The 23938-nt window shown below is 57.9% G+C and overlaps 4 protein-coding genes across 12 annotated transcripts; 2 read left to right on the top strand and 2 right to left on the bottom strand.

Moving 5' to 3' along the window:
• The first annotated feature begins 4059 nt into the window (after positions 1 to 4059).
• On the top strand, positions 4060 to 12341 carry CIAO3 (cytosolic iron-sulfur assembly component 3). Of its 2 annotated transcripts, none has more exons than XM_024553147.4 (11): positions 4060 to 4248; positions 5666 to 5761; positions 7218 to 7361; positions 7694 to 7826; positions 8379 to 8513; positions 8819 to 8937; positions 9145 to 9274; positions 9973 to 10045; positions 10467 to 10604; positions 11099 to 11256; positions 11422 to 12341. In XM_024553147.4, the coding sequence occupies exons 1-11, from the start codon at positions 4075 to 4077 to the stop codon at positions 11658 to 11660; spliced, it is 1539 nt and encodes a 512-aa protein (XP_024408915.3). In that variant the 5' UTR covers positions 4060 to 4074; the 3' UTR covers positions 11661 to 12341. The 2 variants fall into 2 exon arrangements, with proteins under 2 accessions (XP_024408915.3, XP_024408916.2); XM_024553148.4 differs by lacking the exon at positions 4060 to 4248 and adding an exon at positions 4376 to 4520 and having other exon boundaries at positions 11422 to 12339.
• Positions 12342 to 13011: 670 nt separating this feature from the next.
• Positions 13012 to 15672, bottom strand: HAGHL (hydroxyacylglutathione hydrolase like). The gene is given in 9 exon segments (XM_053914027.1): positions 13012 to 13151; positions 13941 to 14176; positions 14224 to 14280; positions 14282 to 14369; positions 14460 to 14523; positions 14894 to 14937; positions 14940 to 15017; positions 15475 to 15534; positions 15645 to 15672. Coding segments are annotated over 9 exon segments (795 nt in total).
• Positions 15673 to 16161: 489 nt separating this feature from the next.
• CCDC78 (coiled-coil domain containing 78) lies at positions 16162 to 22098 on the top strand. Of its 8 annotated transcripts, none has more exons than XR_008427250.2 (14): positions 16162 to 16328; positions 16554 to 16673; positions 16749 to 16835; positions 17067 to 17219; positions 17315 to 17371; positions 17479 to 17546; positions 17652 to 17730; positions 17837 to 17962; positions 18158 to 18348; positions 18423 to 18587; positions 18762 to 18805; positions 19464 to 19530; positions 19610 to 19710; positions 19810 to 22098. XR_008427250.2 is itself a non-coding variant. In XM_053927655.2 (14 exons), the coding sequence occupies exons 1-13, from the start codon at positions 16269 to 16271 to the stop codon at positions 19660 to 19662; spliced, it is 1266 nt and encodes a 421-aa protein (XP_053783630.1). In that variant the 5' UTR covers positions 16162 to 16268; the 3' UTR covers positions 19663 to 19710; positions 19810 to 22098. The 8 variants fall into 8 exon arrangements, 4 of the variants coding, with proteins under 4 accessions (XP_053783630.1, XP_053783614.1, XP_045045632.2 ...); XR_008427247.2 differs by having other exon boundaries at positions 18720 to 18805; XR_008427249.2 differs by having other exon boundaries at positions 18416 to 18587; positions 19614 to 19710.
• Positions 20035 to 21825, bottom strand: ANTKMT (adenine nucleotide translocase lysine methyltransferase). The gene is made up of 5 exons (XM_024553367.3): positions 21380 to 21825; positions 20896 to 21000; positions 20671 to 20811; positions 20408 to 20458; positions 20035 to 20290 (listed from the first exon to the last, which is right to left on the bottom strand). Exons 1-5 carry the CDS (start codon positions 21539 to 21541, stop codon positions 20069 to 20071), a joined length of 681 nt encoding a protein of 226 aa, XP_024409135.2. The 5' UTR covers positions 21542 to 21825; the 3' UTR covers positions 20035 to 20068.
• Positions 22099 to 23938: the final 1840 nt, after the last annotated feature.

Raw genomic sequence — 23938 nt, 5'->3', positions numbered from 1 at the left:
GCTCACTGGTACCGCTCAGTCCACTGTACCTACAGAGCGGTGGTCTGTGTCCCCTGCTGGGCCTCGAGGGGCCAGCCTCACATGCCCGTGGACAGGCGCGCAGTGCCCCTGTGCTCCCAAAGGTCTTGAACGTCCCCACTGCATGGTGAGGCCCTCTCCACCACCTGCTCTTTCTGCTGCTTCCTGTAGCCCTGCCGGGGTGGGAGCAGAGGGAGGACCACCGAAGGACCACCGAAGGGCCACGGAGCTCTCTCTGATCCTCCTTCCCTCCCACCTCCGCCCGGGGCTAGCCTCCTCATTAGCTGCTAATTGCGCTCTGTGCGGGGCCTCCCAGGGCTGTTGCCCCAATCACACCTGTTGACAAGATGTGGCGGCCCCAGTGGGAAGGTGCTGCGTGTTGATTATGGCGCTAATGGTGTGCTCATCGCCCCCAGTAATTCCCCAGACAAAACACTGTGTCTGGGATGCAAATCTTGCTTATACAGCTGGGGGCGAGGGGCTGGGTGGTGGCGGCTCAGGCTTGGGCCACATCACCAGTGCTTACATGTTTTCCTATGACAGGCTGCTTTCTATCTCGGATTCTGAGAGTGACAGGCACAGGGACTCAGACACATGGGTGCGGTGTGTGGCTTTCTCACCTCTCCTTCCTGCACCCAGCACTCAGGGCCTGGAGAGACGTGTGGAAGGGTTTGCAGAGACAGGCCCAGAGGCTGGACCACCACACCCACCCAGACAGGCAGGAGTCAGTGCCGATCCACCCAGAACACCTAAGCATGAAAATGCCCTTATCATAAAGAGACCCCTAGATGGCCACCCTCACTAACAAACTAAATAGTCCCTGGCGAATGAAAAGCACGGGGGTGGGTTTGGAAGGCGAGAGCCCCTTAGCTGGGTAGGAGGCCAGCCCTGTATGCGGAGGGTTGCCTGAGCCAGGCCTCTGGGAAACCAGTCCTCTGTTCCACGGAGCTGTGTCCCCACAGGCGGGAGCTCATGGATCCAGCCCACCTCCACTCCTCCCACCTGGCAGCTCCTGGGCCCCCAGACTTAACATGGGCAGGTTCAGCAGCTTATCCTGCAGTGTCGGGGACCGCGGAAGGAAGCCTTCTCCCCCATGGTCCCTGGCTGCCCCTCCTAAGCTGTGCCTGATGGAGGGGCGTCTCGGTGGACCTGTGGGCCTCACCCTGGATGCACGTCCCTCCTCCCATGCTCCATGCAGAGCAGGAGAGGAGCCAAGCCCGCCTCTGTCCAATTTCTTCGGGAGCCGTGTCCCACAACACAGTAGCACTGGAGCATGCAACAAACGTCGTGAAATCCCATGTTTAGGATACATTTAAAGTTATTTTGGAAAAGACGACATACCTTTTACTTGTCCCCACCCTGGGTCGTTTTACACAGGTTAGCTGCCCCAGAAAGACACCTGCTAGCCCAGCCCCGGCTGTGCAACACAGCCTGCTGGATGGCCTGAGCTGTGCCCCCTCTGTCCGCCAGTCCCCTGAGGGCTGGCTCAGCCCTTGGGAGGTGAGATGTGTCCCATTACATAGCTGTCCTCCAGCCTCTGCGGATCCCATAAAAACCTAGACATGTGGTTGTGGTGGGCTGAATGTGGCCCCTCAAATGATATGTCCAACCAGAACCTAGGAATGGGAACTTATTGGAAAAAATTGTCTTTGTAGATGTAATTAAGAATGTCTAGATGAGGTCATCCTGGGTTAGGGTGGGCCCTAAACCCAACGACATGTGTCCTTACGAGAGACAGGAGGACTCACAGGAGCTTTGTGACCATGAAGGCAGAGGCCACAGTGATGGTCCCCAAGCCCGGGGCCGCCTGGAGACTACAGCAGCTGGACACAGGAGAAGGACCCCTCCCTGGAGCCTTTGGAGGGGGAACAAACCTGCCCGCACCTTGATCTCAGACTTCTGGCCCCCACAACTGAGAGAATAAATTTCTGTTGTTTTAACCACTCCCCCACCCCCCACCCCCCAGTTCGTTGTCCTCTGCTGCAGCAGCTCCAGGACACTGACACAGGGCCAACCCCTTGGGGGGTGAAACCGACACCAACCCAGCTGGGGGACAGACAGCTCTATGCGCTTGGTGGAAACCACACCTGCTCCCACCAGGAGTCAGCGGGTTGGCTTTGGGCAAACCTGTGGGCACACCCAGAGCAGAGGCCAAGCTCTGCCCTTGTTCCAGCTCAGGTAAATGGGCACGCACACCGTCACTGCGTCACAGCAGCTGCACAGGCCGGCCGGCCGGCCTGGCCACAGGAGCCATGGCCTCTCCACGCGTCCTCAGCTGGCCCCTGAGTTCCCGCCCCCCCCCCCCCCGCCACCACATGTGCAAAACTTATTGCACATGGGAAGACGTGCACAGCAAATACTCGCTAATGATGATGATGAAACAATTTGCAAATGAGAGCAGGCACAACAGAGGTGAGGCACGATGTTGGCACTGGAACCTGAGGGTCTCTAGGGACAGTCACCTCACCCTCAGCCAGGCACTCCTACGGGACCAATGGTTCAAGCCTGGGCAGACCAGAATATACTTATTCCCTGGCCTCTCGGGGTCACCTTGGGGCAGCCGAGTTGAGCAGCAGTCTCCAGCCCCCTCATTTATTTATTTACTTACTTACTTATTTTTTAAAGACAACAGGAGAGGGAAAGAAACATCAAAGTGTGATTGCCTCTTGTGCGCCCCCTACTGGAGACCTGGCCCCGCAACCCAGGCATGGGCCCTGACTGGGAATCGAACCAGAGACCCTTTGGTTTGCAAGCCCGTGCTCAATCCACTGAGCCACACCAGCCAGGACTAGCCCCCTTATTTTTAAAAAGTTTTACCGAGATATCAGTTCACTTATTAAACAATTTGCCTATTTAAATATTGAAATCTATCCTGCATACCTGCATGGCAAACTCCTCCCCTCCGGTGCTGGGGGAACTATCTCCCTATCCCCAAATGGAGACCATCCTTTGTCCCCTAGCCAAAGCCGAAGACCCCTCCACTGTAAATCTTTTCCACCACACCAGCCTAACTGATCCTTATCCTGTCCCCAATCCTAACAGCACTTTTTGCAAACTTTTTGCAAACCTACTCTGGGGCATTCCAGTGAAACTAAGTTTATCTTGTGCTCCGCTGGTTATAATAATTAGTAGGACTGTTCAGATTTCAGAAATCACATTTCAGACCTTGCTCAAGTATAGCCAAGACAGGGGGCTGGGTGTGGCCAGCAGCCTACCTGGGGCAGCTGCTGGGGAAAGTTCTGTCCTGGGAGCCAAGAGGAGTGACTGCGGGGCTTGAAGAGGTCGCACCAGCAGGTGGTCTCGGGCCCCTGGACCATACGGTAAATCCGTAGGCAGGTGTGGGAGTCACCGGGTAGTACCCACCTCAGGGTAAGAACCCCAAGAGCAGGCGCCCAAGCTAGGCGGGCCCCTCAGAAATTCCAGATTACCGCCAATACGCTGGGGCTGAGCCTGTCAGTGCACCCACAGAGCTGGGCCCAGCTGGGGCCCACGGACGGGCCAGACTCGACCACTGGAATTTTCTGAAAAGGCCTATCAAAAAGTGTTAATTAAGTGTATAACTGTACGTAACACATTTAATAAGTGGTTTAAGATTGAGCCCGACAGCGGCTGTTTCGGGTGTTAAAATCTTACAGGGAAATGGAGTTTTCTCAGGCTAGTCTCCGAAAACAACAGAAGACGGTGTGGAAGCCGTGCGTGAGCTGCAGAGTCGTCAGGCACCGCTCCCTATCGCTGCCACTTCCATTTTCTTCAGTAACTGGCGCCCTTGTGTGACAGGCGCCCTTCTGGGTTCTTGGGCAGCAGGAGTATGTGGAGCAGGAACACCAGAAGCGTGCCTCCACTTGCTCCCGGGGAGCCTAGGAGGAGACCCCGTGGCCGCACACCTGGCCGGCGGGTGAGCACTGGGTGGGTGAGGGTAATGTCATTCGTGTCCACGCGGCCCGTTCAGTCGTAGGTGGACAAGGTGCAGGGTAGGAAGTCGGCTCCGAAGCGGGATTGAGTCCGCCAGCAGGGGGCGCGCGCCCTCCAGGCACCCGCCCACGGGGCCAGACGCGCATGCGCTGCGTGGGGGGGGGCGCTTTCCGGCAGTGTGGCGGAACCACCCCGTCGTTTTGCGTCGTTTGGCCACCCCTGCGCGCAGTGGAGGGCGGTAGTGTGGCCGCCATGGCGTCGCCCTTCAGTGGGGCCCTACAGCTGACGGACCTGGATGACTTCATCGGGCCGTCTCAGGTGGGGCGGCCCAGGTGGGCGGCTTACGTGCGTGGGGGGCTTAGGGGAAGTGGTAGCCCCATCCTGTCTCAGTTTCTCCCCCTAAGAAGTGGGATCGGGACCCAGAAACCCCGGCCCGTGCCTCCAGGGCTTCCGGCACTGTGGCCAGGTTCCTACTAAGTGGGAAAGAAGCTAGGGAGGGTGGTGCCCGCCCCCCCGGGTTCCTGTGCTCTAGGCCAAGCCCGCGGGTTTGGGGTCGGAGGTTTGCGGTCCTACGCAGCCCAATGAGACAAGTAAGAGCCAGTTATGTTGCCCTCAGGACCACCGGGTTAGGGGAGCGCGGTGTCCCCCTTCACAGATGGGTATACGGAAGCCTGAGGGTGCCAGGCAGTTCCCGCCAGAGTCATCAGCTGGGTAGTGGCGGGCTCTGGATTGGAGTTGGGAAGGCCCTGCCTAGCTTCTCTGGGCCCATCTCTAATGTGTAAACAGGCGCCACCAGCTGTCCCAGCAGGGGAGCTGGTCCCCTGGAATCTCGCACGTGATTGCGCAGTAAATGTCAGGGTGTGTGTTCACTGGCGTTGCTGCCCTTCTGGAGGGCAGAGCTTGCTCCTAAAGGAGACGGGCAACTGCCTATCAACTGCCTCCAGTTGTGCGGGCCCAGGGCTGCGAGCTCCATAGTTGAGTCCCAGGAGGAGGGGGAGGGGAACAACCCTGAACAGGGATGAGCTCGGGCAGGCCTCCTGACCCGTTTTCTGGGGCTGGTCGTTTAGGAAGGCCAACGTCAGTGAGATTCTCCTAGTGATGATGAGTCAGACAGCAAAGTGAGGAGAGAAATGAACTTGTTTTCCGGGGTACTAGGTAGGGAGGTGATGTCCAAGCAAAGCATTCTTGCCAACTCCTAGGATTCCTCTCAGTGGCCAGTGTAACACTGGCCACTGCCTCCCGGGGGTGGGGTGGGATGGCCACGCCCCCTGTTTACACTGAGAAGGGTAAAGGTCAAAGTTGGCAGGTGTCTACTGACAGGTTAGAATGCAGACCCAGTTAGCAAGTCTTTTTAAAAATTTTTTTTATCCTCACCTGAAGACATGCTTACTGATTTTAGAGAGAGGGGAAGGAAAAGAGGAAGAGAAACGTGGATGTAAGAGAGAAACATCGACAGGTTGCCTCTCATATGCACCCCTACTGGGAACCGAACCCACAACCTAGGCATGTGCCCTGATTGGCAATTAAACCTAGGACCTTTTGGTTTGTGGGAGGACGCCCAACCAACTGAGCCACACCAGCCAGGGCAGCACCAGTCCTCATCTGACTCTGACCTGCAGTGACCCTCAACGCCCGCAGGGTATTAGAATATGTGCCCAGGGTGAGAGTAGGCCACCCCTCTTCTTTAGCATACTCTGCCCACTCGGGCCTGGTCTGGGGTCTCTTCCCGGTATAGGACTGCATCAAGCCCGTGAAGATAGATAAGAAGCTGGGAAGTGGCGTGGCGAAGATCCACATCGAAGATGATGGGAGTTACTTCCAAGTCAGTCAGGTAGGTTCTAGCTCAGGTGATCTGAAAGTCCTTTCACTGTTCCGTCCAGTCACGAGTGCGGTGGCCATGAGACCTTCCACATGTGCCAGCCCTTTGTCACGGGTCAAAATCACTGACTTTCAGGAAGCCTGGGAGATCGGGTACGGGGGGGACCAGACACATAGAAGCTGAACATGGAGCTTGATTTGTCCTGCACAGGAGGCCCTTTTTGCAGAAATGGTGGTTCCTGTCTTTGTCTGTCTCTGTTTCTGAGTTCTAATTGCAGAAGATTTTCCAATTCAGACCACTTGTTCTTGGTGACCACCTACTTCTGGTATAATTAGCAATGACAAAATCCTGAACTAATGGTGTTAAGATTCACCCCACCTATCTGCCATTTGGACTTTCAAGCACATCTGTGCCATCCCATGGACTGCCCCTGGCCCAGAAACCCCTTCCGACCAGAGGGAGGAGCCCCAGGGCGACTCCTGGTGAGGACAGACATGTGGACCAAGGCTTTATAGGGAGAAAGCTGGCTATTCACTTGGTGCAGGAGGGTGAGCCAGCAGTGCATCAGGGCTCCCGCCCACGCCTGTCGCAGCACCGGGTACTGGGTCCTTTTTAGGGAAGAGACACCTCAGGAGGGGTCCCATGAATGAAGGGACCCAGCTGAGGCAGGGGTGCCAGTGTGCCCCACTGTCCAGAGCAGCAGTGCCTCATTTGGGGGGAAATCGGGTAGCTCCTCGGCTCAAATTGTGTGGCTTTGTGCAAAGCGCGGGCCCGGTGAGCCTGGCTGGGAATTCCAGTCTCCGCAGCCCTCTGATCACATTGTCAGCCCCTGTGGCTCACCTGGCCGGGGTTCAAACCACTCCTGCCTTTGCAGGAGCGAAGGGGTTCAGCCGGGATCATCTACATCTAAGAAAAGTCACTGCGTTTCAGTCTGGAGGCTTGACCCGAACGTGAAGTTCTGTGTCTACTTGGCACAGTCTGACTTGCTGCTGTCCCCTGTGTTCCTCCTTGACCCCGGAGCCGGTGCCGGTGCCGGGCGGGCAAAGCCCACGGACACAGGTTCCACCTCCTCCTCCCTCTGCCCTTCTCCCTCCCTCCTCTCCCTTGCCTTTCCCTTCCTCTTTCAGAGCCTGGCCTTTGGCATTTTTCTGTCCTCATGGCCCCAGGAGTGCGGCCTAGGGACCGGCGACTCCCCCAGACCTCCGGGGAGGGCCAACTAAGCCTCCAGCTGAGTCTGTACCAAAGTCAGAACTCGATGGTGCTGTTTAATTCTAGAACGTGTGTGAGTCCTTCTGGGACACGTAACTTCTAACAATTCAGTAGCACACAAAGCTAGCCAACTGCCGTGCTGGCTGTGGGTGCTGTGTAATCTGGGTGCTGGCTATGGGACCTGCAGGTCCTGTTATCTTGAAAGCCCTGTTTCCTCGTGCAGAGGGGCCCTTTGCTTACCAGGTTCCTGTGCTTCCAGGACGGAGGGACACGGAAGCTGGAGAAGGCTAGAATCTCACTGGATGACTGCCTGGCATGCAGTGGCTGTGTCACCTCGGCAGAGACCGTGCTCATCACTCAGCAGAGCCATGAGGAGCTGCGGAAGATTCTAGATGCCAACAAGGTAAGCGGTGGGCAGTCTTCAAGAGTCCGCTATAATGTGACATCAGCCCCAGCAACCTTCATCCATGCTTTCAAGGGCGGCTCCTCCCCTGGTGCTGTTTGTCCTGCACCTCCAGGAACCCCCCCCCCGCCCCCGCATTTTTAAGTCTAGTCCGTGGGCTCTTGGAGAATTACTCATCAGTATTTCGACAGTGAAGTGTTGGCCCCTAAACTTTGGGTTCTGTGTACGTCAATATGACACCCCCTGATGGAGCTGAGGCTGCTCTCGCCGGTTCTGGCCCGCGGGGAGTCTGTGTAAAATTCACAGTGAGCAGTGCGTCCTTTGCTTTGCAGACAGCGGCGCCCGGTCAGCAGAGGCTGGTTGTCATTTCAGTCTCGCCCCAGTCCAGAGCATCACTGGCTGTGAGATTTCAGCTGAACCCTACAGACACTGCCAGGAAGTTAACTGCGTTCTTTAAAAAACTAGGTAGGTGAGGGACTTTGGGTGAGCGCTACGGGGCGGAACACGGAGGCACTGGCAGGGTGGGGTGAGGAGGGCTCTTCACGCCTCCAAATCACTGAACTTAAACATGTCAGAAACTCTATTTTGAGTTTGACTTCAGCCTGAAGTTTTTGCTTGATGTTTGGAAGCAGTACCGTTAAGAAAAAGCCATCTGAATCCTGACTTTGCGGTCTCCCAGGTCTCAGATTCACCCACTTTTTGTATTGTTTCTGAATTACCGTCATCAAGGCAAGTTCCCCAGGTCTGCGACGGGTGTGGCTCAGGTCGAATGTGTGTGCCAGGAGCAGGGAGGACGGGGGTGAGCCCACTGCAGACCAAAGTCCTAGGCAAATGAAGCCAGTTGTCACACGCGGGTGTCCCGGGCAGCAGCACAGGCTGCGCACAGCATCAGCGTGTCCTGTGACACTAGAACGGCATGCTTTCTGTGGCCACTGTGCAAGGCAGAGCCCCTGCTGCCAGCAGCCCCTCGCGCCCTGGCTGTCCTTCATGGGGCTCAGAGGGGCGCTCGCCTTCCAGGGGCGCACTATGTGTTCGATACCGCCTTCTCGAGGAACTTCAGTCTCCTGGAGAGCCAGCGAGAGTTTGTGCGGCGGTTCCGAGGACAGGCCACCTGCAAGCACGCCTTGCCCGTGCTGACTTCCGCCTGCCCAGGTATGTGCGCGCTGCTGACAGCAGGTTAGCTGGGCGTGGGTAGCAGGGATGCTGGGTGGGGGCCGAGAGGGTTCTGCCAGCCTGGAATGGGTTCTTTAGCAGAAGGAGCTGCTCTGAGAGTCACCTGTAATCACTTCAGTTCCCCAAGACAGTAATCACATGGATGCCAGAAATAACAGAGTGGAGATGTTCTTTAATGGGATGGGACTCCTTGTACAAATTGGTCCGCCCCCAGAATGTCATGTCACAGCCAACAGTGAGAGGTGACTTATGAGCCACCCCCATTTGTTCTGTGTCGGCTTTAGGCTGGATCTGCTATGCAGAGAAGACCCACGGAAGCGCCATCATCCCCTACATTAGCACCGCCAGGTCCCCACAGCAGGTCATGGGCTCCCTGGTCAAGGACTTTTTCGCCCAGCAGCAGGTAACGGGCGGTCCAGCCATGAATGACTCAGTGGTGTTGTTGAAAGATGAGCCAAGACCTGCAGTGTCCCAGAGTCCACTGACAGACTCGTGTCACTCGCTGGCTGTTTCAGGCCGTGCCTGTGATGACAGCCTGCATCACCCTAACGGGGCCCCTTTATTGCTGGGACCAGGCAGTGACTCCGTGTTTCCACATCTCTCTGTGCAGCGAGTGACCCCCGACAAGATCTACCACGTGACGGTGATGCCCTGCTACGACAAAAAGCTAGAGGCGTCCAGACCCGACTTCTTCCGCCAGGAACACCAGACGCGGGACGTGGATTGTGTCATCACAACAGGTGTGGGCCCCGCCACCCCAGCCTCTGCACCTCCAGCTGTGGTCCCCAAGCCCGGGGCACCGGCTCCAGCCGGAGTGCCCTCCCCTGGGCAGAGTGCCTTGGGGCTCGGTGGGAGGCAGGGCACTCCCTCAGAGCCTGGTTGGCATTGGCAGCTGTCTAGCCGCGGGGACCTGAAGCACGCGGCTGTCTCGGCACCACTAGTGTTTGCTCTAAAATAGTCTGTGCGAGGAGATGGGTGGGGAGTTTTGTCAGCCCTTCTGGCTCAGCCCAATTGGTTACCCCATTTCTGAGTGGAGCAGCCTCACAGAATCTCCAAATGCTTTAAAAACAAAACAGAAAAGTAGAGGCTGAAGAGCCAAGTCAGAGGAAGGTCTCCATGCGTGAGCACGTGCCCGGATGTGACGGCACACCGCTGTGGGAGCACCTGGGAACGGGTCATCAGACCCTGCCAAGTCCCCGTGCGGGGGGTGCGGCCCCAGGGCAGCACGGCAGCAACCCTGAGGGCCTTCAGAAGTAGACCTTCTCCCTCACTCCTGGGGCCGGGTTTGTCCTCTACCCACAGGCCAGGAGGTGGAAATTGGGCTTCAAGTGCCAAGTTACAGGCTGTTAGGGATGCAGATAATGTGGGTGTCCTTTGACGTTCTCTGTTTTTGCTGAGATCCCAGCTGACGAGCATCTGTGCTGTGGTTCCCCCACAGGTGAGGTCTTCAAGCTGCTGGAAGAAGAAGGAGTCTCATTAGCAGAACTGGAGCCAGCCCCCCTGGACAGCCTGTAAGTCACTGCCTGCGCAGTGGAAGGGAGGAGCCTGCGTGTGGTGTCAGGGCCCTCCCGACACTGGGGTCACGGGTGTCCTGGCAGGCAGCTGAAGCACATGGTGATGGGCAACGTCCCTTTCCCTACCTCCTTCCACCAGAGCTTCCTTCTGGTGGGTTCCGTGCCTGCCCTGGGGGTCTGTCTCAGTGTCCACAGAGGCAGTCATCATCAGAGCTGACCCCAACTTGATACAGGTCTGAGGTCACCAGATACAGGTGACTCAATGGAAGGGGACAATCCTCTCCCACCTGCTGATACACCAACAAAGCCCCCAGGGGTCCATGACGCCTTACCACCCAACCATGAGAGACAGAGGCCACCGGGAAGCCTCAGCAGGTAGCAGCCCCGCTGCCACCTGGGGCCTTACTCTCTTCCCCAGGTACAGCAACATGTCTGCCCAGGAGCCCACCAGCCATAGCGGTGGGGGCTCTGGGGGCTACCTGGAGCACGTGTTCCGGCATGCAGCCCAAGAGCTCTTTGGAATCCACGTAGATAAGGTCACCTACAGACCCCTGAGGTCAGTGGGAAGGGCTGCAGTTGGGAGCAGCCTTGGCCCTGGGCCCCCTTGCTGATGTGGGCGTGGTAGAAGACAGTAAGCTGGTTTGGCACTGGATAGGAGCTGGTCCCCCTCTCCAGCTTTCCTGAATGCGCTCTCTGGGCCTTGGTCTTCCCATTGTAGAGGTCAGTGACCCCTGCCCACACCACAGCAGTCCAGAGCCCCAAGGGGCTCGTGGCGGCAGGGTGGTGTGCCCGGCACAGGACTTCCTAATGGGATATCCTGTCCCACTGGGGGAGGTGCAGGCTTTGACCTCACCACACTGCACAGCCTTTCTTGGGAGGTGGGGTTCCCATTGTACAAATCAGGGTACCGAGGCTGGGGGTGGAGTCACCTGCCAACTTGTGGAATTCAGCTTTCTTCCCTCCCTCTCCGTCACCGCCCTCCACCGAGAGCTGGTGAGGTCAGCAGCCGCACCTGTGGGCATGGGGACAAGCACTGTCTCTGCCCTCCAGGAACAAGGATTTCCAGGAGGTGACACTGGAGAGTGAGGGCCGCATCCTGCTTCACTTCGCTGCGGCCTATGGCTTTCGCAACATCCAGAACCTGGTGCAGAAGCTCAAGCGAGGGCGCTGCCCTTACCATTATGTGGAGGTCATGGCCTGCCCCTCAGGTATTCCTAGCAGGCCCACTCTGCACGGGCGGTACCGGGGCCCCTTCTGGGACCAGTGCTGCGGCGATGTCCTGAAGGGCAGGAGGGGTATACGTGGGGCCCTGACCCCTGTCACGCGAATACCCTTCCCGTGACCACGCCCTCGGCCATCCTGTTCCGCCACAGGTTGCTTGAACGGCGGGGGCCAGCTCAAGGCCCCCGAGGTGCCCGACAAGGAGCTTCTCCAGCACGTGGAGAGGCTGTACAGCATGGTCAGGACAGAGGCGCCAGAGGATGTGCCCGGGGTCCAGGAGCTGTACCAGCACTGGCTGCACGGCGAGGGCTCGGAGCGGACCGGCTGTCTATTGCACACGAGCTACCACGCGGTGGAGAAGGCCAGCTCCAGCCTCAGCATCAGGTGGTAGGAGTGCTCACTGTAGCCACTGCCAGACCTCGAGACCCCAGGGCCACCTCTAAAATGCGAGGTGAGCTGCAAGGATGTACTGGAGCCCACATGGAGATGGGACTCTGCACCTACAGCCCGTGAAGGTGACCTCCAGCCTGCACTCACCTGGACTCCCCAGTGCAGGCCCGCATTTCCATAGGGTACTGGAACCTCTCCACAGGCCCATGTCCGTGAGCGGTGCCCTTGCTCTTCCTGGTTGTGGGGACCCAAGTGTGTGAAGGTTTCAGCCGGTCCCATGAGGAAAACTGGGGTTCTTCTCCCCCATTTCTACAGTTCCTCCTGAAGCTGGGATAGATAAGCCGGACCGTACAGCGTAAGCCGGCGGTCCAGCGTACAGCCCAGCATGGGGGGCCCTATTGCACTTGGCAGCAAAGGACACTTGCAGGAAGGGGCACTCAGCCCGTGACACCCGTGCTGGGGTGCTGGGGAAGCGGTTCCACCTGGAACCGGGTGTTTGTTTTGAGGAAGCTGTGGCCTCTGGGGCCAGAGAACCTAAATTCTTCACCACTGGACCCCCACTCACTGGGGTCGGGCAGGGAGGCAGAGAAGACCGGGCCCTGCCTGCCAGGCCTGCCCCTGCTGAGCTCCGCCTGTAATAAACAGGCCTCCCTCTGAAAATAGCTTCGCTCTAAAAGCTTCTGCCAACATTGAAAAAGGCCTTTCAAAGCTTTAAAGTTCAACAGCCCAGTGCACTTTGCTAGACTGTTTCCCAAACACTCAGGTCTTAGGGCTCAAATGCGCCACAGGGACCCACATGTCCACCACCAGGAAGTACCACAGTGCCCACTCTCCGAGGCTGGGCAGCCAGTTGGGTGGGGCTGGGACACACTGCCTGACTCTATAGCAGGTCCACGAGGGATTCTCTTTGATCAAGGTGTGTTCAGGGCCACCCCTCTGCATCGCCAAGAGGGCCTGGGACTGGCTGCAGTGGCTTAGCCTGCTGCTCACAGCTCTCCCACTTCCTGCAGCACTTCCAGGACCTCAGCCAGGGCCACCTTTTGCTCACAGGCTCCTCTCTGCTGGAAGAGGGGGTGCCATGGCAGCTCAAAGGGGAACTACTGGGCAGGTGCTGGCAGAAGACACTTAATGAGCAGCTTCTCCCCAATGCCAGTCAGCCTAATAACGTGCATCCCCCAGCACCTGCCTGCGTGTCCAAATGACTGCCAGGGAGTCCCCCCAAACTGTGGGCTGGCTGAGTCAGCCGGCTCAGGTGCAGTCCCTGGGGAAAGCGCAGGACCTCCCAAGGCACGCTGGCTCAGGCCTTGCCATGTGCTCCTAGCCCGCCGCACCGGAAGGCTGGGTCACCAGCCTCACACCACCCTCAGGAAAGGGTTGTAGAGGAGCTCCTCCCCCAGAGTGGACGGCACCATGGGCATGTCATCCCCGCCCCTCTTCCAGAATAACCGCAGGTCCTTGTTATGGCCTTGTCTGAGAGCACCATGCAACTTGCCTCAGCCCCAGCCTGGCCCTTGGGGGCAGCTACTCATGAGCCAGTCCTACAGGCTGCCCCACTCCCTGTCCAAGGCCCCAGCCCCTCCCCACACCAAGGGGAGCCTCAGCTGGCCAGGATACCCCAGGCTAAGCCAGGTCTGGTCATCCCCACCCTAGGCCAGTCAGAGCTGACCGCCCCTGCAGTGCTGCTGCTGGGTCCCCACCGCCCTCCAGCCCTCACCACTGGGAGGGGAGAAGTGGCTGCGCCTTGGCTCCCCGCAGCTTGGCCCTCACACGGATGTTGCAGGGCCCCACAGACTCGAGGTTGCCAGTGTGTGCTCATAGCCATGGGACACCTGGCCGGGGTGGCTCGGTTAGGTGTCCTGCAAACCAAAAGGCCGTGGGTTCAATTCCCAGTCAGAGCACATGCCTGGGTTGCAGGTTTGGTCCCCAGTCAGGGTGCGTGCAAGAGGCAACTGATCAATGTTTCTCTCTTCCTCCATTCCCCTCTCTAGAATCAAAAAAAGAAAAAACTTTTCGAAAAAATAACACCTTTTGGAAAAAGAAGGCACGTGGGGTATACAACACTGCCACAGGAAGATAGGGGACAGGCACTCACCCTGGCTGGCCCGTCCAGGCCCCTCCGCAGACCCCAGCACCCTCCTGTGCACCCATTACTGCACCCAGCCTGCCCTGTCCTGGCTGGCAAGCATTCATCCCACACTCGAGGGGCACAAGTTAGGTGCACAGCCTGTGGGTTGTGCTAGGAGGCTAGACTCCAAGAAAGGGGAGGGGACAGGCCACTCACTGGCTCGGGTGGCAGGGTGCCCAGGGTCTGCCAGGCTCTGGTACATCTGCTGAGCTGTGCTCTCCAGGTGCCAGTTGGAGGAAGATGGGTCAGAGATGTTGAAACAGGTGGGTGCAGGGCAGCTATCCTGGAGAAGTGGACAGGCAGGTTGGGGACACTTGTCTTCCCACAGGAAGTAGCTCAGGTGGCTGGAGGTTGGCTGGGCTTCAGGAGGCAGCACACAGGACAGCCCCAAACTGCCGCAGAGGGGCAGGTGGGTGGGTTAGGTGGGCAGACCCAGCACCCTTCTGGCCCTCCAAAGCACATGCTCATGGGAAATTTCTTACCATGTGCCAGTCTGGGTCAGTGCACAGATGTGTTCATGGGCACCCAGCACCACCAGCCCAGGCCACAGATAATGCCAGCTCCGCGTGTCTTTGCTCCTGGTCCCTGCAGACAGGTGGGAGCAGAATCGCACAGTAGCTAGGGTGGAGTAAGGCCAACACCGTTGAGCTTCGGCCCACCCCGATGACACTGAACAGTGATGGTGAGTGGTCAGTGCGGTGGTCAGGGATACCCACTTCCAGCCCACAATCTCCAGCAGCTGAGAGGAATGAGAATTAAGGCCTTGCAAATGCTCCAGGTGCCCTCCCCCGTATTGGGGTTCAAGGTCTGGCATGCACAGTCCCCCAGGCAGGCCATTAAGTGGGGGAGGATCCAGCAATTAATTACTAAGCTCCTAGAGTGTATGGAACAGTTAGACACTGAAATAAGGGGGGAAAGGAAGGTAAGGGTGGTCTTAACCCCAGGGGAGACCCAAGGTACAATCAAGGAAACCTAAATGCAAAACCACCACAGATGAGAGCAGAGGAAGGCTCCGCTCCAACCAGGGTGGTCGGGCGGGGAGCCTCTCTGAAGGGGCACTGTCTGGCCAGTTGCTGCCCAGGATGTCTGTGCCCACGTCCTGCCCTCACCCTCTTGGGCACCGTCATGTCCTTGGCCACAGCCTTCTGCGTGTGATGACTAGCTACATGTAGTTGTCCTCAAGCACAGGGATGACCTTGACGTTCAGGGTAGTGGAGCTCAGCCACCCCCTGCCTCCTCCAGAAAAGGCTCACAGCCTTCCCGGCTCCTTCCTCAGGGTGGGGCTTCCCTCTCCCGAATTTAGGAAGGGCACAAGGGCTGTGCGCTGGAGGGGTCAGCTCCACAAACACACACACTGGGGGCCAGAAAGGGAGACCAGCTCCCTGCTCCAGGGATTCCTTGGAGGGCTCGGGTGGAATCCCTCGCGCCAGGCTCAAGCTGACCGGCAGCTGTGGACTCTTGTCCTTGGTCACACTACTCCCTGCAGACCCCATGCCCCTTGAGCCACGGCCCCAGCATGTTTGTTTTCTGTGCCTTGCGTTCTCTAGCTGTGTCTGGGACCGAGCAAGCCACGCCTCCTCCAACAGGCCCCGCCCCTATCGAGGCCTGCCCCGCCTTCCCGAAGCCTGCAGTTGCTGTGGGATCCGAGTCCCCGACAGTTCCCTTCCCCCACCGCCCACTTAACCCTCACCTGCTGCAACAGCCGGCTTGCGGATGGTATGAAGGGCGCCTGACAGGCGGATGTCGGGCACTGGTCACGGGACCTGGACAGAGCGCACTGTTCAGCCTGCTGCTTCCAACAGCCCCCACACCACCCAGGCATTGCTCCTAGCAGGGAGCTCAGCCCGGCTGGGAGCGCACACGTGCCGGGTGTGGGCCGCGAGCACATCCGGCCTGTGACGCTCGGCGCTCTGGCACCTCTTTCGCGAAGCCCTCCTGAGCCTTCCTTATACTACCCCCCACCCCAACCCCTAATTGGGACGTCTGCGTCCCCTTCCGTCAGACAACGGTGGGGGGTGCGGGGATCTGTCCAATTTGTTCGTCTCAGCCACCACCGGAAGGCACACAAAGGCTTCGAATGAGTATGCGACCCCATATTTCAGGGTAACAGAAACGGCAGAGGCAGTTCCTTTTCGTGCGCACTGTCCCACACCTGCCCAGACTGGGCAGTTTCCAGCACCCCTGGTTTCGTCTGTGCCCCGAATAAATGCAAGGGTACTGGTCTGCATTTCCCACGTGAGGAAACTGAAGCCAGGGAAAAAATGGGTCGCTGAGTGTTTCCCCCACCTCCCTAACCACTGAACGCCCTGTCTGTCCCTGTGTGCGTGTGCGCCTGTGCGTGTGTGTGTGTGTGTGTAATGGGTTGGTAGGCAGGAGACTCCTGGGGACCAACAGAGACCTTGGCAACACAAGACACCGCGTCGCAGCAACAGGCCAGTAAGCAAAGCTGCACTGGGCTCCTGGCAGCCACAGTTCCTTTTACCTATGGAGTGTGCAGCAGCCCCAGGCCCCAAGCCAGGGGTCCCATCTCAAGCCATTGAGAATGTGAGTCCTCCCAGGACGTTGCTGCTTCTGCCATGGGGTTGGGGGTCCTCCCTGACCCCTCAGGGACCAGGAGGGGTGCAGGTCCCCGTGTCCTGGCTATGGGCCTGGTTTCCCCACCTCAGCTAGGCTGGGTGTGTGAGAGTACATGGCTCGTAGCTCCATGGGAGTGGAAGCCACAACCGAGGCCTGAGACCCACCTGGGGATGGGTGTTGATTCCCCCCCAGGTTCTACCCCTAGCTGAGGACTGGCTGCCAGGAGGCCCTGGAGATGCCCCAGCCTGGGCCACCAGTCTTAAGACAGAGCTTCCATCAGATCTAGAGCTGAGTGAGGAGCACCGGCTGCAGGTGAGCGAGGGAGCCCTGGGGAGCTGGGAGGCACAGGATCCTACAGGCACCACTTCTCACCCTGGCCGCCCACAGATCTCCAAGGAGCTGGTCGACTTGCAGATCACAACCTATCATCTGCAGGTGCAACATGAGGCTGAAATCTTTGAGCTGAAGAGTGAGGTGGGTGCTGATATGCGCCCACATGTGCCAGCCTGAGAGCTTTGGGGGGTGCATTCATAGGACCAGTGCTGTGGGCGGGGGAGGAGGTGTGCATGTGTGCCCCACGTGACAGGGAACTCACACAGTATGAGTCCCTGAGTGTCCTGCACGCGCTGTATGGCCATGTGTGCCCAGGTGGATGTTGATTTGGCCCAGCAGGCAGGCATACCTGCTCACCCTGGTTGCCCACAGGTCCTGCGGCTGGAGAGCCGGGTGCTAGAGCTGGAGCTGCATGGAGACCATGCAGCCTCAGCGGAGACTGGTCCAGGGCACCTCCAGGCATTTGCACGGGAGCTTGAGCAGAAGGCCAAGGGTCAGGGACATGGCAACCACCACATCCTCCAGGTCAACATTTGAGTGTGTGGAGGGCCTGGCTGGGTGGGAGCCAAATAGGGATGCGGCAGGGGTGCAGTGAGGCTAGAACCCACTCTCCCATACAGGCAAAGCCTGAGGACTCCCAGGCCCCTACGAATGAGCTGCAGAAGCTAGGAAATGGCGTGAGTATGCAGCCACCTCGCCCAGGGGTCGCCCAGGTTTCTCTCAGCCCAGGGATGGGTGGGGCAGTGCCTGGAGTCTCATCCAGCCAGATCTGTGTACTCCGCAGCTGCAAGGAGAAGTGAAGTGGGTTCTGGAGCAGCACAGGACCAGGCAGCAAGCACTGGAGATGCGTGTGTGAGTGGCTGCATTACCTGTCACAGTGCACGAAGCAGTTATTCCCAAGGGGCAGAGGGAGTCCCCTATCCTGCGGCCAACTGAGCCTCATATCCATGTCTGCAGGTCAGCCCTGGGCCAGCAGCTTCAGGGAGCCCAAGAGGAGGTCAGGACGGCCGGGCAACGACTGGCTGCACAAGCTGTGGTGAGGCCCAGCCGTACCCACTTTGAGATCTGGGGGTAGGGGTCCTACAAGCTCAGTGGAGGTCTACCTCAAGGAGTATAGGTTCAGGGCTGCCTCCATTCCCCAGGTGTTGTCCACCTGCCAGGGCCAGCTCCGGCAGGCCGAGGCTGAGAATGCCCGGCTACAACTACAACTCAAGAGGCTAAACGAGGAGTACACTGTCCGGCTGCAGCGCTGTGCCCGAGCCCTGGTGGTGAGCCCTGGGCAGGGAGGCCTTATTGTGGGTAGGTGGGCCCTGGGTCCTGGGAGGCCCAAGCCTGGCCTGGGTTTGCTGGGCTGCTTCAGAGGCTCTCTGGGCCTCCAGTGCTGAACTGCAGGGCCTCCTCCACAGAGGCAGGGGGGAGGGGTGTGGGCCCTACCAAGCCAGGCCGCACCCCACCTCCTCCAGGAGTATGCAGATGGTGCAGGCCAGGCACCTACAGCTGGAGGAGCACTTCGGTCATTCCTGGAAACCACTCTGGAGGACATCCGAGCAGCACACCACAGCCGTGAGCAACAGCTGGCCCGGGCTGCTCGCACCTACCGCAAGCGCCTGGCAGATCTGAGCCGAAGACATGAGGAGCTGCTAGGCACCCACAGGTAGGCCCCTCCCCTGAGATGTGACTATGGGGTAGGGTGGCTCTACATGACCTCATATGTGTCTCAGTGTGCAGCAGGTGCTGGCGGACCCCAATGGGGCACCTGGGATCCCCAAGGCTACTTCTGATGCAGTTACCTCAGACCTGGAGCCACTGCCCCTGCACCTGGTCACTGAGCTTGGCCACCTTCGGAAGGACCAGGCAAGGCTGGAGACACAGTTCCAGAAGCTCCAAGTCCAGGTCAGCCCTCCCTGCTGCCCCACACTGGCCCAGAACTCATGCTGGGGTCCATCATTGGCTAAGCAAAGCCCTCCCCCCAGGGCCTGTGAGCAGCCCACCTTGTTCAGCTGACTGAGAATCCCTATCATGCAGCCTTATTGCAGAGGCCTCAGGATGCTGCTCTTGTTCCCACAGAAAGGACCTGACGAAGCCTCCCAGGGGAGCACATCAGAGCCACAGTGAGTGCCCTGATGTGGATGTGGGGCAACCTGCAAGGGGACACCTCGTTTATTCTACCAGCTCTGCACTGCGGGGTGGGGTTCTGGTTGCAGCAGTGAACGAGGTGGTAGGTCCGTGCCCTGGGTCTCAGTCTGTATGGGAGACACTAATAATTACAGAAAAACCAAGTGCATGGGGTGACAGGAGAGGAACTGACCTTGAATGGGTTAGGGAAAGCCCCGGAAAAGATGTTCCAGTTCACCCCACAGACAGGGCAGCAGCAGGCTACCCGGTGCCCCTCACAGCCCTTGCCCTTGGCCTCCACGCTTCCAGCTGTGCAGTGAGCAGGGGCTTACGCAGGCCCATCTCCCAGGGTTTTGGGAAATGAACCCCCAGCATGGGGGAAGGCCCCCGATCGGCATCCTTATAAACACTGGGGTCACTTTCCAAGCTGGGCTGTGGCTTAACTGTCCCTGGATATGGCCAGTGGGCCCTTTTGGCCTGGGCTGCCCTGCCCCCATGCACAGATGGCTCCCATGCTGGCAGGGCGGGCCCTCACTGTCCTAAACTTACCCCCAGCAGGCACCTCAGGATCTAGATGCCCCTACTTGAGCAGTGTCACTGGTTAGCTCCTGGTATAACACCAGCCCTCATGTCCACCCCCTTCTCGGCTCACAGGAGCCTGGAAGCTGCATCCTGGGCCCAGATCTACCAAAAGCTCCAGAACTTCTACCGTGGCACCCAGGTAGAGTGTGGGCAAGGCCTGGCCAGGGATGCTTCTCCACACTTCGTCCTGGCTCATGGCTTATGCCCATCCATGCCAGGCAGAGCTGGAATGGGAGCGGGCACAACTGCTAGTCCGAGCCACAAAGGCTGAGGAGCAACTTTCTGAGCTTCAGGAGTATGTGGACCAGCACCTAGGCAGGTAAGCTCTGGGAAAAGTGGGACAGGTATGGGTCCTGAACACTAGAGGCAGGGTCTGTTCACAGCCAGGCAGGTGACTAAACTTAGTCCCTCTGAGCAGGTACAAGAAGGAGATCCTGAGGCTAAGGAAGCTGGTGGGTTCAGGAGACACCCAGAAAGTGGGGGCCACGCCTCCAGCCAAGCCTCAGCGCCCAAGGACCCGCAGCAGCTAGCCAGTCATCAGATAAAGTCGGAGCACAGCTCTTCCCAGTCAGCATGGAATCCTCCCCACAGCCCCACCTTGGGGAATCGTTTGGCCCAACCCTCCACACAATAAGAGTCAAGGTGAAGCCCACTGAGTCTTTATTGTGTCCAAGTGGTCAGCCAGCCTGAGGATCAGGGGCCCTAGGGACCGAGGCAGAACTGGGTGCAGAGACAGCCTGTCCAGCTGGCCCACCACTATAGATGTCATAGGCCCAGACACGGTCCACACCCTCACCAACCACAGCCACAGGCTGCCAGGTGGGGAGGGGGAAGCGTCCCGACACCACACGGGCCCCCTCAGGCAGTTCTGCCTGCAGCTTTTTCTCCAGCAGTGGGAGCTGTAGGAGAGAGTAGAAAACTAGGGTAGGCTGAGCAGAACACAGCTGTCCCCTCCCAGCTCCCCCAGGCCCAGCATGTACACTGGGGTGGCCTGGGTTAGCAACCCCCAGACATACCACACTGGGGGCCAGGAACACAGACACATTGTGGCAGTCCCTCAGGCTCACCTGTGGAAAGAAACGGTCACCCCAGTAGGGGGCAGGACTCCAGTCCTGAAACAGTTCTGGTGGGCATGGGATTACCTCAACTTCTGAGTGTCAGCCCCCAGCCCGCCTAGGAGGCAAGGGCACCTGGGACTCTCAGCAGGATAGCCAAACCAGAACTGGAAGAGTGGAGATCAAGTGTGGCGTCTGAAGAGGTACAGAACTCCCCAGGTTACCTTCCAGAGGTCCTCACGGCGGTAGCAGACACTGTCAGCACAGCCTGCCCTCCAGGCATACAGCCTTGCCAGCCCCACCAGCCACGGGTTTAGCTCATAGCCCACAGCTGGGCGGAGACCGCATCTGTGGGCGGCCAGCACCTGCGGGCACCAACAGCGTCAGAACCCGAAGGTGGAGAGGTGCGCTGTGAGGAGGGCCCAACCCTCCCACCCCCTACTACTTACAATCCTACCATCTCCAGAGCCCAAGTCCACCAGCTTTCCAGAACGGCCTCGCAGCAGCGACAACGTATGCTCCACCTGCCTCACACTAGCCCCGACATAGGGTACCTGGGCACGGAGACATGGCTTGGACGGCTGGAGTCCATTAGCCACTCAGGCTCTTCACATCTCTGATCCCAAACCTAAATCTCACTGGTCGCAGGACAGAGCCTGCCTCTTGGGCTCCTTTCTTTGAATAGGTTGCTCTGCCCCACCTGAAACAGGTCCCAACCCACAACCAGGCTGACCCTTAAGTGCAGCACCCACCGGGCTCCAACCCTACCCAGCTCCACCACTACCCCGCTCCGAGCCGCAATTCGAGCCCCGCCCCCAGACTTGGCCCCGCCCACTGGCCGGAGCCCGCGCCCTCGCGACAGCAACTGCTCGCGTCGATCTGCCCAGTGAGTCGTCCCTGCGAAGGCCCAGCACCGCACGTCCTGCCTCTCACCTGTAGCCGCAGCGGCACCCGGCGGAAGCCGGGCTGCAGTAGCAGCGCCCACACGGCGTAGGCGGCCAGGCCCGAGCCCGCCGCCACCTGCAGCAGTTCAAACGCACCCAGTCGCCGCTCACGCAGCTCGGTCAGCGCCTCGGCCGGGTCGTCCTGCTCCATGGCCGCGGAACACGCTGCTCAGTTATCCTTCCCGAGGTCCGAGACGCCCACACCCGCCGGCGACGACGCCGGAAGTGGCTGCGCGGAGGCTAAGGCCCGGCCGAGGCCCGGGGGCGGGGCGGAGGCGACTAGTCCCCGCGAATTCCGCTCCGCCTGGGCCCGGGATCCCGCTGTGGCGCTCACCCCAAAGCAGCGATTTTCAACCCGTGTGCCGCAAGAATGTTTAAAAGATGCAGTACCAGACTATTTAGTCCTGGGCACTGACCCTTTTCCCTTAGACTGTCTAAAAAAATGACAACAGCCAACACAATACCCATCTGTGTGAACGAATCAAAACTACCTATTCTTTTGTCAGATCGGAAAAAAAAATATTTTTTTTTGGTGTGCCACAGAATCTTAGCAAGTAGTTTATGTGTGCCATGAGATGAAAAAGATTGAAAATCGCTGCCCTAGGCCATGGTGGTCGCCATCACCCACGGGGTTCCACGGCAGCAGCCAAGACCCTGCGGGCGCAAGGACAACTGCCCCCGCCTCAGAGCCAGTCCTACCGGTGTCCTTTTATTTTTGAAAAAGACTTTGTTTTTTTAGAGGGGAAGGGAGCAGGACAGAAACTCTGATGTGAGAGACATGGACCCACCGCCTCTCCAATGTGCCTCTACCAGTTCAGTTGTGAGTACTGAACTCACAACCCCGGCGCGCGCTCTGATCGAATGGAACTGGTGACCTTCCTGACTTTGGGGAAAGTCACCCAACCAACGGAGACACCCCGGTCAGGGCCCTGCCACCGATATTTTAGCAGGACGACCCGGCGGAGAAACTGGAAAACAGTCATGGGGCCCCCCACCCCATCACCTTGTACCCAAGCACCTAGAGGCCTTCCCGCATTCTCATCACACTTAATACGTTTCTGCCAGTTGTCCCACCTGGGAAATCCTCCTGCTGACAGATCCTCTTGTAACTTCCTCACCTTCTGAATCTTGACAGGGCTACTATCCCTTCCTTCACAGATAAAAGCCCTCAGGCCTTTCGACACTCCATGATGACTTATAGGCAGTTCTTTGACCAATGTAGATTTTGCATGGTTTACTGTTGGTTCTTATTTACACAGTAAATATCGGGCTGGGTATGCTACTGTAACTACTTTTGAAGTTATCAAGGCAGCGCCTTGGCCTCTGGCTACCTCTGCCCAACAGGATGAATTACACCCTTACTCTGGCTTGTGTTCTAGCTAAGAGCAAAACCACAAAACTTATGCCAATAGTTGCTATGCCTTTAGGGTTGCTCATGACCTTGGAATGCTATGGAAACCTCGAGATTTCCTTACCTCTAATGGGGAATACAATTAAAAATAGCTCTGAAGTCCAAAACCTATCAGATGCCAAGCTCCTACCAGCTGCCTTGCTCTTAAGATACTTGAGCATTCCAAACTTGTTCCCTGGAGGCTAAAGGAAACCACCTTGCTGATGTATTTCCTCCTAGTACACTGTTCTCAATGACCTCTCTCATGGTCCAAAGGGATGTCCCCCAAATGATAAGTTAGAAAAATTGACTAAAGCCCTGGCCGGGTAGCTCAGTTGGTTAGAATGTTGTCCCAACACACCAAGGCTGCAAGTTCAATCCCCAGTCAGGGCACAGACAAGAATCGACCAATGAACGTATAAGTAATTGGCACAACAAATCAATGCTTCTCTCTCCCTTTCTCTAAAATAAATTTTTTAAATTTTAAAAAAGAAAAGAAAAATTGACTAGCAATGCTCTAAAATTGGCATCAGAAAAGGAAAAACAATATTGGAACTCTAATAACTGTTGGTTTGAAAGAAAATCACTCTGGCTCTTCCCCACTCCTGCCAGAAATTCTAAACCCCCCTTATTGACTGCTGCGCACGACGGCATCGTTGGCCTGCTGATGATACGGTAACCCTTATAAACCAGTACTGGTGTGAAGGCGTTAAGAAGGCTGCAAAAAGCACCTACTTTTCTTGCCCCACCTGCCCCCAAAATAATCCAGGAAAAAGTGTCCACACCACCCCTGGACATTCTATGTATGTATGTATGTATGTATTCTCACCCGAGGATTTCTTTTCATTGTTTTTAGAGAGATGAAGGGAGAAAAAGGGGGGTGGAGAGAGAAACATCAATTGGTTGCCCTCTCATTCGTTCCCCAACGAGGGATCAAACCTGCAACCTGGGTATGTGTCCTGACTGGGAATCAAACTCGTGACTTTTTGGTCTATGAGACAACGCTCCAACCAAGCCACACAGGCCAGGACCACCCCCGGCTATTTTTAAATTGCCCAGTGGAACATGTAAGGGTTGGCAAATGGACTTTATTCATTTACCCCCATCTCACGGATACAGGTATGTTTTGGATTTGTATTTTCCCATCAGGTCAAAGCC

The sequence above is a fragment of the Desmodus rotundus genome, chromosome 1 (assembly GCF_022682495.2).
Source record: "Desmodus rotundus isolate HL8 chromosome 1, HLdesRot8A.1, whole genome shotgun sequence".
Lineage (NCBI taxonomy): Eukaryota > Metazoa > Chordata > Mammalia > Chiroptera > Phyllostomidae > Desmodus > Desmodus rotundus.
Note: the sequence above shows the minus strand (reverse complement) of the source record. Positions and strands in the feature narration are given on the sequence as shown.

Bases quoted from the DNA above. Each gene is read 5' to 3' on its own strand.
- CIAO3 (XM_024553147.4), top strand. From the start codon at position 4,075: ATGCGCTGCGTGGGGGGGGGCGCTTTCCGGCAGTGTGGCGGAACCACC. The intron at 7,827-8,378 runs GTAGGTGAGGGA...CTCGCCTTCCAG, and splicing joins TGCGTTCTTTAAAAAACTAG to GGGCGCACTATGTGTTCGAT. The intron at 10,046-10,466 runs GTAAGTCACTGC...TCTCTTCCCCAG, and splicing joins CCAGCCCCCCTGGACAGCCT to GTACAGCAACATGTCTGCCC.
- CCDC78 (XM_053927625.2), top strand. From the start codon at position 16,269: ATGGAGTGTGCAGCAGCCCCAGGCCCCAAGCCAGGGGTCCCATCTCAA. The intron at 16,329-16,553 runs GTGAGTCCTCCC...ATTCCCCCCCAG, and splicing joins CATCTCAAGCCATTGAGAAT to GTTCTACCCCTAGCTGAGGA. The intron at 17,372-17,478 runs GTGAGTATGCAG...TGTACTCCGCAG, and splicing joins TGCAGAAGCTAGGAAATGGC to CTGCAAGGAGAAGTGAAGTG.
- ANTKMT (XM_024553367.3), bottom strand. From the start codon at position 21,541: ATGGAGCAGGACGACCCGGCCGAGGCGCTGACCGAGCTGCGTGAGCGG. The intron at 20,459-20,670 runs GTAACCTGGGGA...TTCTTTCCACAG, and splicing joins GCCGTGAGGACCTCTGGAAG to GTGAGCCTGAGGGACTGCCA. The intron at 20,291-20,407 runs GTATGTCTGGGG...TCTCTCCTACAG, and splicing joins TGTTCCTGGCCCCCAGTGTG to CTCCCACTGCTGGAGAAAAA.